The 13,392-nt window shown below is 39.9% G+C and overlaps 1 protein-coding gene across 2 annotated transcripts in view; it reads left to right on the forward strand.

The window, feature by feature from the left end:
* Positions 1-13,392, forward strand: part of LOC101859172 (neuropeptide FF receptor 1) — a 199,631-nt gene that overhangs the window by 129,208 nt on the left and 57,031 nt on the right. For both annotated transcript variants that reach the window (XM_035969742.1, XM_035969743.1), the window contains exons 3-4: positions 4,314-4,488; positions 8,077-8,176. In XM_035969742.1, coding sequence (XP_035825635.1) covers positions 4,314-4,488; positions 8,077-8,176 — 275 coding nt within the window. The remainder of the gene's footprint in view (positions 1-4,313; positions 4,489-8,076; positions 8,177-13,392) is intronic.

Below are 13,392 nucleotides of genomic sequence, written 5' to 3' on the forward strand. Positions count from 1 at the left end.
TACCAAACGTTGAATGTTTAATGTGTCCGTACTCTCATATGACCTTATGCAGTTGCAAGCGCCGTTAAACACATTAAAGAAAAACACAATAAAAAACCCATCTCTTCTTGGCGTCTCTGATCTGGTGGCCAGCCATTTTGCTATTAAACATTAAAGGCTTAGGTTACATTTTCAACCAAAAAATAGGAGGGGGAGGGGAGGTGGAGGGGGAAACGCATTATTTAGCACTCTGGGTCTTCTTGATTTATATATCTGATTCTTGAACTGTGAATACCTGTAGGACCTGTTGTTGTTGTTGTTGTTGTTGTTGTTGTTGTTGTTGTTGTTGTTGTTGTTGTTAATGTCGTTGTTGCTGTTGTCGTTGTTGCTGTTATTTTAATGTCTGCTCAAGTTGTTGATGTTGTTGTTTTTGTTTCGTTGTAAAGGGAATTAAACTATTATTAAAGTATTTAACTGACTTCGAATGTTACATTTACATTGCCTTTATAACAATAACGTAGACTGTCATGATTTTCCTGTCAAATGTCCGTGTTGTAGACTCTATAAGGTTCGTGAGTCAGTGCATTTGCCTTCTGTCATAGTGTGACACCACCATTAAGCAGAGAGACAGAATAACCTGCCCCCTACCCCCCCTCTCTCTTTCTCTTTCTTTTTGGTAGTGTTTTACGGCGCTAGCCACTGCATAAGATCGTATGATTGCGCGGGACACAGATTGGTAAGAATTAATTTTGAATTTGGCCTAGGTGACAGCCGAAGCCTATTCTCATCGATTTTAGGTCCGCCAAGGGATCTTTGGCTTGCGCAACGTCCACATGGGACCTCCGAGATTTTTCGTTCTTATCGGAGAAGGCTATGTGTTAGATCTTAAGATCAAGGGTGTGGCCTAAAGATAGCAGTAAGAAAGAGCCAAGGAGCAAATAGTAGAAACCTGCAAAAAGAGTCAAGAACCAGGAGAGGGGGTAGGGTGTAGATAGGGGGGGGGGGGGGGAGGGGTGTAAAGTGGAGACGAAAGCAGACGACGGAACATGGCTATCGAGGAGGAAAGGAAGTGAAAGAACAAAATTTAGAGAAGAAAAATTTCCGTCGCCGTCAGGTTTCGAGCCTAGGACGTACTTCTGGACCACGAGGGTCCCTCCCTCCCCCCTCCCCCCTCTCTCTCTCTCTTTTCTTTCTCTTTCTCTCTATCTCTTTCTCTCTCACTCGTTCGTTCTCTCTCGGAAACAGAGCGTGTTTTTCAGCGTACAACGGCAAAGAACTTAGAAATCAAACAACAAACGACTAATATTTGCGTATTTATTGTTCTAAAGCAACAAAACGCAGCACTATTTTCTCGAGTTGATCACTTAATTCTTTCGAAAATTTTATTGATCCCAATCCGTCCATTGACTTCACTGCTTCGGTCCCTTGTCTTTTCTTGTCTAAGAGTGCAAGGATGTCAGAAATATAAAACACCTTTACCTGTTCAACCATGGGTGACCATACGCTTTGGGTTTCATTCGTGACTGAATAAAAAAAAAGAGGAGACTGAGTAATGAGAGAATTTAATCCGGAAAGTCAAAGCACGAGAGAGAGAGAGAGAGAGAGAGAGAGAGAGAGAGAGAGAGAGAGAGAGAGAGAGAGAGAGAGAGAGAGAGAGAGAGAGAGAGAGAGAGAGATGATGGGTGGGGGCTTACAGGTTTTTCATATTCTCATTGTGGATACTGTTAATCATCTAAAACAAGTCGCAAGACAACTTTTTCCTATTTCAGCAGTTTCTCACTTAATCGGCTTTTCCCTGTGAATAGAAGAAACTACTGACGAAGAGTAAACATTTTCAGCAGGAAAATATTAGTCAGATCACGACCTCCCAAGTCTTAGTTTTTGGTTTCCAGTTATTGGCATGATAACAGGCAAAATATTGCCCGTTTGGTATCCTCAATAAAGCAGGATGGTTCGTGTACTGAAATTTAATCTTATTGTAGAGACATTTTCACCTTTGCTCAAATCACAAGTTTCACTTAAGTAAGCACTGTTTTTCTAATATTTATTAAATAACCAAAAAAATGGCAAATAGTGTTTAAAACCATAAAGAAAAGAAAGTTGGAAGTGACTTTAGTGCAGAGGTTAGATACGACGGACGCAAAAGGTTAGGTAAGCGGAATGGTCAAGGGTCAAGTAAACAAATGGCGATGGAGTGAATCAAAGTCAGGGGCTGAGACCCCCAAGTTAATTAATAAGGAGGTTACGTAACCAAAGCTTTGCTATCTAGAATAGAGTTTCCAGGAAGAAGTAAGCAGCTCTATGGAATCTTGTTGATGTTCATACGACAGATAAGAGAGGTGGGATGTCATGAGTCTTCAAGACTCTTAGGCCAGTCAGTGCAAATTTTGGGAGTAATGCCAGTGCATATTAAATGTGTGTGTGTGTGTGTGTGTGTGTGTGTGTGTGTGTGTGTGTGTGTGTGTGTGTGTGTGTGTGTGTGTGTGTGTGTGTGTGTGTGTCTGTGTGTGTATGTGTGTGTATATATATATGTGTGTGTGTGTGTGTGTGTGTGTGTGTGTGTGTGTGTGTGTGTGAGAGAGAGAGAGAGAGAGAGAGAGAGAGAGAGAGAGAGAGAGAGAGAGAGAGAGTGTGTATCTGTGTACAATATTCGTTTGTTTGTGTAGTTTTGATTGTTTGTGATTATGCTACCCTGTGTTTGTTAGTGTATTTCTTTTTGTGATTATTGTCGCACTGTTTGTCAGTATGATTTGTTTGACCATACGGATACTCCTCCAATTTTGTGGACCAACAGATTTTTCAGAAAAAGATGAGCTCATTTACGAAGTTATTAACTGTACAAATCATTTGCTTTCCCATCCTGAACAGTGTCAAAGACTGAGAGATAAAAAACTCCCTGAATAAGTGAATATCCAGCTTTCCTACACGAAGGTAGTTACCTTCCATGCTCAACCAAGATAACTATTTCCCAAGAACGAGATTAGCTTCGTGATTACAATGGCCCTGAAAGGCAGGTTATGAAAACACATGTCATCCTTATTGTGGTTTGTGTTAGTTAAATATAACGAGAACTGAAAAGCTAATGAAAATAACGGGGACTACATGAAAAGCATATTGTCCGGTATTTTATCTACTGATTTGTGGGGCTAAGCATGATTCAGAGCTAACGAAACTATCCTCGTAAAATGAAGTTCTTATGTCCAGCCAATCTAGAATCACCAGGGTTTCGAACCTGGAGATTCCACTTTCTGTTCCCCTCCCTGCCCCCCCCCCCTCACCCGGGCTCCTATCTCCTTTACTCCTGACTCTTTCTACTGCTGTATCTGGCTCCTTCTTACTACTGTCTTTCACCCCAGATCAATTGGTAGATAAGATCTAACCCCCAATGTCGGAAAGGGCGAAAAATCTCGGAGAAACTGTGTGCAAGTTGCGTACGTTAAAGAGTCCCTTGGTGGTCCTAATATCGATAAGAGAAGGCTACGCTGCCACCTGGGCAAAATTTAGAATTCTTTCCTACCTAAATCGAAAACACTCTAATCAGTATAAAAACTTATAGAGTATCTTCGAAATCAGAATGTGACTGCCTGAACGCAAACGTTTCCATTCATAAAAATCAGTTGCTCTGCCGGTTGAAGAACCGGCAGCCGACTACACCTGGAGTCCAGTAGGGGAACGCAAAAAAGAAGAAGAAAGAAAATGGAGATGTCCTCTGAGAGCGTCTAGGCTGGGTTTTATCGCTGACGAACGTTATGACGTTTATGTGCTTGTAATGCCCCGCTCAACGCAATTTGATTTCCTCTGTGGACTGCTGCGACCCTGCCAACCAGAGCCAACCCAAACTCAACATAAAGATGAACATACAAGACATAATGGATTTCCCTTCTTTGGAAATGAATTCACTTCTTCTATGCACAGCGGCCAAGAGCTTAACTAAACTCAACGTGATGTCTCCTAATGAAAACGCCTGTTTCTAACGTGGCACAAAAACCACAGCAACCACTGCAAGTATGTTAAAGGCAAAAGTTATAGAGTACCACCCATAATGCATCGTGGATTTGAGACCTAATTTACTTTGGAAGTCACCAGAAGTTGGCTGCCATTTTCTTGCTAATGTTGTCTCTGAAACAAGGCGGCTACACCGCCATCAATCGCAAATAATATCTTGACTTCAAGTCAAGATAAGGAGGTAGTTTTTTCCTCAAAAGATGAGCAAGCTACAACCTTCCAGATGATATCAATGACCCCACATGCCCTAAAAATGACGAGCGCCTGATTCCACCTTGTCGTGACATATACTATTATCTTTTCATTATTTTATGTTTCTTTTGCTACAGGCATGATGCCGCCAGTAATCGACAGATGGGGCTGGCTGACCAAGATCTTCCTGTCCCACATTATAGTGGCTGTGGGTCTAGTGGCCAATGTGTTCACCTTTATCGTGATGAAGACCCCGCGGCTACGGTACAAATCCTACTCTCACTACCTGAGCGCTCTGGCTGTATTTGACAGGTATGTAAACGGACGTTACCAACTGTGCATTCGAGCCAGTCGAGTCCATTTGGCTTTTAATTGTTGTTTTTTAAATTGTTGTTTTAATTGGTGTTGTCCTTTTCTTTATTGACGGGGCCGGGGGGGGGGGGGGAGGGGGTTGGGGCTGCTTGTTTTGTACAGGTTTCAACTCCCTAATAGACTTTAAGAAAACACCATAAGCTTCACTGCTGCCATGATGTGCTATGCTGTGGAAGATCCTGGTCATACTGGTGGTATTTGAACCTGTTTTTGTTTCGAAGTTTTCGTACGTACTCAGCTTTTTTCTTTATAGGAGTAGAAGAATAACATTTTTTTTCTCTTAACAGGGTACAAAAATAGATATGTTTGCAACATCCTAATATCGTTTTATAGGGCTCAAACAGAACATATGAGATTGCGAATGATATCTAAAAAAATATAGTTTCTGAACTACTGTCTTTGTTTTCTGTTGTCTGAATCGTTGATACGAACTCTTTGTATGTAATTATTTTGTTCAGTGTTCACGTCGTTTGCAGCAGTGGTGGAGATAGGTTTATCTTAACTAATGTTCATTGAATACATTCACGTCTTCCACATAGGCAGACACTAAATTCCAACCTCCTGTTGCAAAGCATTACAAGGCAATAAAGAAACCCACGTTACGTGTGGCTGTCTTTCAGCATTCATTTATTCTTAATGATATATATTTATATTATCACACTTTGAATACTTTTGTTGCAATAACTTGCAATGTGTAACAGTGTTTGGACAATGTCAAAGAGACAGTTAACAGATACGATGATACCTTCTCTCGTTTGTTGATGTCCAGTTTTAAATTTCTACACAGTGCTTTTCTGTTCAGGGGTGAGCACGCCTGACTTCACCTTGCAGAGACTTGCGATTGTCTGTGTTCCTTAGAAAATGGGTGCCAGTGGACTATGCACCTAATATGATTTCAGAAAGAGCTGGGTCATGTTTAGTTTTGGTAACTGAAGGGACAGAAAAAAATGCCTCTTTTGGCCCGTCCGTTACCGAAACTAAACAGGTCACAGAATTTGCGTAAAGTACAGAGTGATACCCCCCCCCACCAACAAAACAACTTTACAACCTTTTCTGTAAATATGTTCCTCCATACTGGGGCTTTGTGTTTCAAATTTGAGCACAATAGTTGGCAACAAAAAGGAATTTGTCGGATAATCATTTTAGATACTTCCACAAAATAGTTTTGCTCTATATAGCGCAAAAGAAAACAACTCATTTTTTGCCTTCTCCCCAATTGTGTAGCATGACGCACCAGTTTGCATTGGGCCTGCCACTGAAAGTCGCAACGATTGCGCCATATTGCAAGCTACGGCAATCTTACAAATCAACAGAGATTTGCCGATATTGCTTTTTCCAAGTTATCTCTGCCTGCTGAGATCATAGTTATGCTCAGTCAAGAGTAAAGAGTTTTTTTGTGTTTAGCGTTACCTTGCCTTCAACTAATCTTCCACGACATTTCGTAAGTTTCGCATAAGATATGGGCAGAAAGTTTAAGTGCCCTCAAGGCCTTCTTTGATGCCATGGGTAGAGATGTCCTGTCAGTTTGGATCCATAGAGAATCAGATTTAAACATTCCTAGACAAATCGACCACTACAGGTCGAAATCGCACCGTTTGCACCCCTTTAAATGTCACCAGGATACAGAATTCAGTAGTCCAGTCCCGTGAGACGTCTATCCGCTGACGAAGTCTGTGGCTAGGACTTTGCTACACTTTAATGGTCAATTTTCTCAAGATAGATTTTCACCTATGACAGGATCATTTTTATGTTCGTGAGGATAATGTGGATCAGATGATGGCAATGTGATCATGGTTTCTCGGTTGTCTTGAAAAGCGTGAACATTCCCTCAATGGCGTTTTGATTCAGTGGCACAGTTCATTTTTAGTTTTTAGACGACACTTTGCAATGAAACGCTTACAGCGTGTGCGGTTTTAATCATCCACGGTTTGACGGGTCCTTACGTTTGGCCACCACGAATGAAGCGTCAAAGTTTTTCGAATTCAAATAAAGATATGTAGAGCACGTGGACTAAAAATTCTAGAATAATAATATTACTTTTTAAAAATTCTGTAAGAGAAATGAATCATTGAATATTGTTTAAATGTCACAGGGATGGAAAATTTTACTGTTAAAAAGAAAAGGAAGGAAAAAAAAAGCAAACCAATCGGTTCATGACTTTCCTTAAGGATTTTTAATTGGTACATTTTTGGTTTATAGGCTTTGTTTTGTTTGTTTTTGTCGTTTTCGTTTCCCAAAACAAGTTTTAAATTTATTAATTTTGTGTCAAATTCTTTTTGAACGAATAACATCCGTTCCAAATTACAACATTCTGGACAAACTTTTGTTTGAGATGTTCAGAAAAAAAGTTGTAAAGATTTTTTGAGGGAGGATCACCCAGTACTTTTTTTTTCTAAATGACTGAATGTAATAATATGATTCTTAATATGTCTTTCAAAGGTTCTAATCATTTAAAGTTGAAACAAAATTATATTGAATCACAGCATTGTTATTGTGAGAAAGCATAGTCCAAAATTAAATGGTCCGTAAGTTACCATGGAATAGCACGAAAATATTTAACAATAACACAAACCTGTTCCCATTGTTGTTACCCTCTCGGTAAAGCTTTTGCCTCTTGTGTCTTGCACTACTTGGAGACTAGCAGGTGGGCGAGTCTTTTTTTGATAAAGACCTTTTTATTTTCCTAAATCTACAGTCTTCCAACGATCTGTAGAATACCCATGTGTACACTTATCTAATTCTGTACTGCTGCAGTGACAAGAAGAAAAGTTAGTCTGTCGGAAATGCAAGATTGTTTCTTCACTGACGTAAATGGTTGTACTCTAAGACTATTCTATGCAAAAGTTCTAAGTATGTGTCAGATGCACTTTTCGCTAATGAACTGGTGTTTATTAAGTCTTTAACCCAGGCTTCCAGTGTTGGCTTGTTTGATACTTTGAATCTGCAGTATCCTCTCAGTATACTTCTCTTCCCTTACACTGTAAGATACACAGCGGGGGTGGGGGGGGGGGGGGTTTGGGGTGGGGGTGGGGGCTAAATGAGTTTTCATTACCACTAATTTTCTTTAGATGGTCCAATTTGTTTCCTGAACCATAACTTGAAACATAAAATGTTTTCCAGACTCCCTTCGGGCTCAGTGAGTCATGGAAGGCTGAGTTCTTTTCCTCGGGCTACATTAGGCTACAGATACAAGCTGAACTTTCACTGAAAAGAATAACAATCGAAGCGTCGGTATTTCTAACTGGTATCAGATAGATCGTTTTATAAAGGGGGGTATTTTCTTCTTTTGTGATGCATCCAGACACTCTGGTTGACATGATCGTCTATCTGGGATAGTTTTAAAATGTCCTCACTGTCTACTGTCCTGTAGAGTGAGCAAGATCTCCGCATTTGACTCGTTGTGCCTTGTGTAGGTCGTTAAGAGACCCAAGGGATAAGTAAAGCCTTTCTATTAATTGCGCTCAACGACTTCTCCTGAACATTCGTTCTTATTTCATGAACTGCAAATCTAATTAATTTTTTCCTCAGTTTGGTTCTGATAGGTCAAGAGGTGCACATGGTCCATGAGATCTTGCAGCACTTAGACGAGCCAGGCTTGTTCGGCGCTTTTTCTCACAGTGCTTGTAAGGTGAGTGAAGCAAACTACAGATATAATGGAACAGGCTTTATATCTGAGTGTTCTGTACCAAGAGGGATTTACCATTTAACATTTCTATTATATATATATATATATATATATATATATATATGGAACAAAGTAAAAAAGCAGAAAAGATAAATTTGCTGCATGATCTTTCTAAAAGAAGAAAAAGAGCGGTGATCTTTGCATAGCTCAAACAGACAAACAAAACAAAACAAAACAAAACAAAAGCAACAACAACAAAACCCAAACAACGGTAACGACCAATAACTGATTTTGAAAGCGTTATTTGACCTGCTATTAACAAGTGCGAACAGCTTTGATGTTTCTGAACCATCTATTGCTTCAACTAGACGAACAAATAAACAGACAAACAAAAACAAGAAAAACAAACATCCCCCCTCTCAGAAGAACAGTGCAGGGAAGGAGATACCAACCAACCAACCAACAAACCAACCAACCAACCAACCAACCAACCAACCAACCAACCAACCAACCAACCAACCAAACAAACAACCAAACAACCAAACAACCAACCAACCAAACAAACAACCAAACAACCAACCAACCAACCAACCAACCAAACAACCAACTAACCAACCAACCAACCAAACAACCAACTAACCAACCAACCAACCAACCAACCAACCAACCAACCAACCAACCAACCAACTAACCAACCAACCAACCAACCAACCAACCAAACAAACGGCAAACCAACCAACCAACCAACCAACCGGTCAATTATTCAACCAATTAGTCCATCCATCCATCCATCCATCCATCCATCCATCCATCCATCCATCCATCCATCTTGTCAATTTTAGAAATTGAGTAACCCTATGCTCTGTGTAGTTTTTAACCTCTCTAGCATACGAGTGCCATTTTTTTTCTCAGTTCTCATTAGCTGTCTTTCATACCAACTTTTCAATACACGTACCTAATATTTTGATAATATTAGTGTGGTTAATGTATTTTGATCAACGATATGTCTAGTGCGTTTAAACGTTCGTTTGTCCGCGCGCGGGAGAGCGGTAATTAACACAGAACTACGAGAACTCTCCGATACAAGTACATGGGACTCTGAAAGGATTAGAAACCCAGACTCCAAGATTACGAGGCGAGTGTCTTAATCTCTCCGCACTCACTGACCCCGCCCACTCAACTGGCGTTCGCTGATATCCCCCGTCTCACCTGGTGTAATCTCTTAATAACCTGCCAAACCTGTTGCCGCTTTTGTTGAGAACAAGAGCGTTTATCCAATTTTCCTTCAAAATTCAGCAGCACGCAGCACGTGTGAGATATTATGTTTTGGACTAGATGACTTTTCTGTTGAGGGAGAGGTTTTGTTTGGTTACATAAAAGACATTTTCCTGCCCAGATTTGTGGCTTAAGAGGCGTGAGATATCGCTGAACTTGAGAGAGACTTTGGAAAGGGGCAGAGGGGAAATGAATGGAATTCAAATACGTGACATTGTGAAAACAAAATGACTGTCATTATTACTGTGCCCCCCCCCCCCTCCGACCTTTTCCCTCCTTGATCTCTGATAACTGATTTATTGCAAATGATTGCAAATGTTTTACCTTTAGATAGAAACAATAAAAGATACATTCGAAGCAGGGGAATGATTCCACCTTGTCACCTGAGCTAACCAGCAATGAGCGGCATACCTTATCCCAGCACAAAGAACACACACAACCGATAAAATAGACTTTTCTCGGGGGGGGATTTAATTTGCACCTTCACAGACGTCGATCCCATAAGACAGAGAAGAGTAGAGTAGACAAGACATAGAAAGAAAAATCTTATTGCAAGATCTATGTTAATGCAAGACACGTCGTCAAGGCTACCAAAGCATTATCAGACGCAATCTCTTCCGAACTTAGTTCAAAAGGCAAAATGAGTTTGTTGGATAATACGCATACGGATACAACATTTGACAGAGTAACAAATCCCTGAAGAAGACGCTGACCGAAGCGCGGCACGGCCATACCCTGATTGACATATTCACCATCAGGGTGAGTCCACACCCCACAGGACAACTAGAGTGATTTCCGGAAGTTTAATCCTCTTGAGACCGGAAGCTCCCCTTGAATGAAGGTTTATTGGCAACTTTGGCGAAATAGAGCAGTCTTATTGCTGCGTACTTTTACCATGATGTTGGAACTAATGAGGTACTATTTCGGAACTTTCTTTATATAGCCACAAAAAAGAAGAAAAAAACAACAACAGACCCAAAGGTTGGAGAATTGTTTTAGGCAAATCTCAGCAGATTGCGCTCGTTTTGTAACAATGGTCAATAATGGAAGCAACATTCCAAAAAGGGTAAGCGCTTATAAAATATATTTGGCCCTACATTACACACACACACACACACACACACACACACACACACACACACACACACACACACACACACACACACACACACTCGCCCATATATATATATATATATATATATATATATATATATATATTTATATATATATATATTATATATTATATATAAATACACACACAACACAACACACACATACAAACACTCATATGTGATACATAATTTCTATAATATATATGTATAATACATATAAAATAATATGATAGTTTCAAAATATATTATATATCAATGGCTGACGCAAGAAATTGGTATATCCACTTTTCACAATTTTCGAGGAAAACTAGCCTTTAAAACACAGTCAAGAAGAAAAAATATTAGCTCGATACCGAATTAAGCTAGGGCTTCAATATTTATAGATGTAAAAGAGCGCTGAAAATTTAACTACCAATATCGATCTCTCCATTTCGACCAAAAGTGGAAAAAGTCACGTTTTGCGCTCAGACATCGATATGTATAATATTTGATTATATTATATTCATAGGTATATTGTTTAAAAAGGAAAGAAAGAGAGTAAAAAGAGAAGTGAGAGATAGAGAGAACGGGAGAAATATGAAGAAGAGACACAGAGAGAAACAGAGGGATAAATATATATGTATATATCTATATATATATATATACATATACATATATATATATATATATATATATATATATATATATATATATATAATATAAATATATATATATAATATATATATATAGAGAGAGACAGAGAGAGACAGAGAGACAGAGAGACAGAGAGAGAGAGAGAGAGAGAGAGAGAGAGAGAGAGAGAGAGAGAGAGAGAGAGAGAGAGAGAGAGAGAGAGAGACGGAGGGATTGAAGGAGGTAGGGGTGGCTACCAAAGCCCAGGAACATTTTAGTAAGGATGGGGAGATATCCGATTGTCCACACATTATTCATACGACGTCGAGTCATATCGCTAGTTAAAATCTTCTCGGTCAGATCTCCACCTTACAGCTCCTGATAAGGCATACGGATCCAACAAATGGTACTGCGCCATCCTCGTGCTACTTTCCTCAAAGTGAGGCTAGGGGTTGGTTTCGGTTGATGATTTATCGTCTTATGTGTACTGACAGTCACGGTAACTGTAATATCATATTTATAGATGCATCGATACTTCGATTTTTGAGCGTGCACTTTGTTGTTCGCATTTTGCTTATTAGTTTTACGGGAGAGCTCGTTCGAAGATAAATTTGTGTTTTCGGAGGTTTAGACGGCAGCGTTTCTCCAAAATCTTGTAAAATATTTATTTCATTTGGAAAAAGCTTACAGCCATTATTTTCTCGTACTAGACTTGAAGAAAATGTCGTGGTATTGGGAAGCTTTTTTTCTGCTCAATTTTCATGTCATTTGATGCAAGATCTTGCTGTCGTGCGCCTCCAATATTTAATGCAAGCTGTGTCGAAGTTCAAAGAAACTTTTTCATATTTACTAGACTTTGATCTCATAATTACATGCGTCTTTTATGTGGTGGGTACAGTCTTTGCTGTTACAGGTAGAAGACTTGACTATGATTCCCAGACGGGAAGTAATTTGTTTATTTCGAATCTTGGTCTTTTAGATGGAATGTCGTGCCCCACCTAGCCAGGGTTGTCCCTGACAGCGTGGTAGAAGCAGACCGCCTCCTGAAATAAACTATTTGTATATATCGATGGTGGTAGTAGGCATAGAAAGCTATTTCACAATCGACACCCTTGTTCTTTTTATGAAGATATTTCTTGTTCATTTAGTAACCACATTACATGTATTTAAATCGTTTACATTTAAACATGTGCTGCAACCTCCCTCCCCCCTCTATCTCTCCTGAAAAAAAATCCTGACTCGGTTTAGCTTTAGACACGGTCTACAACTCGTACAAAAAGATGTCTCAGTCAGTGGTGGTGGGTGGACCAAACTTTTGGTCGGGCTTAGGTTGATTCCACGTCTTTACCACCATATAGATAACAACAAGACCTGAACAGTGATGATTTTTCAATACTCACAGTGAGCCACGACATTTTGAGAACCATTCAAACGAGAAGAGTCCTCCTTGTCTCCATTCTCTTTGTTCAAAGTTAAATTCTTCTGAGTGGTGGGGTCGACGAAGCCGTTTCACCTCAAATTAAAAGTTTTTCGAAGTTAGTTATAACTGCTCAATCTCAGCGGCACAAACACAAACAGGCACACAGCACTTCAAACATATTCCGTCTTTGAGCAGGATTAGGCCGTGTAATCGAGGAAAGCAGACATCACCTAACAACTTCCAAAGAGAGCGTAGGTATCTGTGTCACTGGGGGGAAAATGTGTCGTAAACGTTCATCCCATTGTCAGGGCTAGGAGAGCGTGAACCCTTTGCACAATGCTATTTTTTCAAGTCTTCTACCTTTTTAATAGAGGGATTTCATTGTGGAAGGGCTGTGGGAACGGGCTCGTTCTTTGCTGAGCCCCAAAGACATTTGATTCGCTGTTAGGTTACTAAGGTTACAAGCGGTGACAACAGTGATTCGATAAACGAGCATGCCGCCAAGTTGATCAACTGCTTATTTCGCTATTTAAGAAACTTTTATTTACTTTGGGATAAATTTGGGGTGTGGGGAGTGGGGCTCAAGCCCGTAAGCCCTTCCCTACCCACAGCCACTGGTCTCAGTGTTGCACAGCACGACATGAGAATATTTTGCTTTGTAGATTAATTAATCATTCCTACTGATTATGTAGCAAAGCTAATATTTGGTCAACAATGTTCACATCTAATTTTCCCTTGCGTTTATAGTGGCTTTTTGCATCGTGTTTTCTAAGCATAACAAAGGAGAATACCTGGGATCT

This window comes from Aplysia californica, unplaced genomic scaffold (genome assembly GCF_000002075.1).
Source record: "Aplysia californica isolate F4 #8 unplaced genomic scaffold, AplCal3.0 scaffold00177, whole genome shotgun sequence".
Classification (NCBI taxonomy): domain Eukaryota; kingdom Metazoa; phylum Mollusca; class Gastropoda; order Aplysiida; family Aplysiidae; genus Aplysia; species Aplysia californica.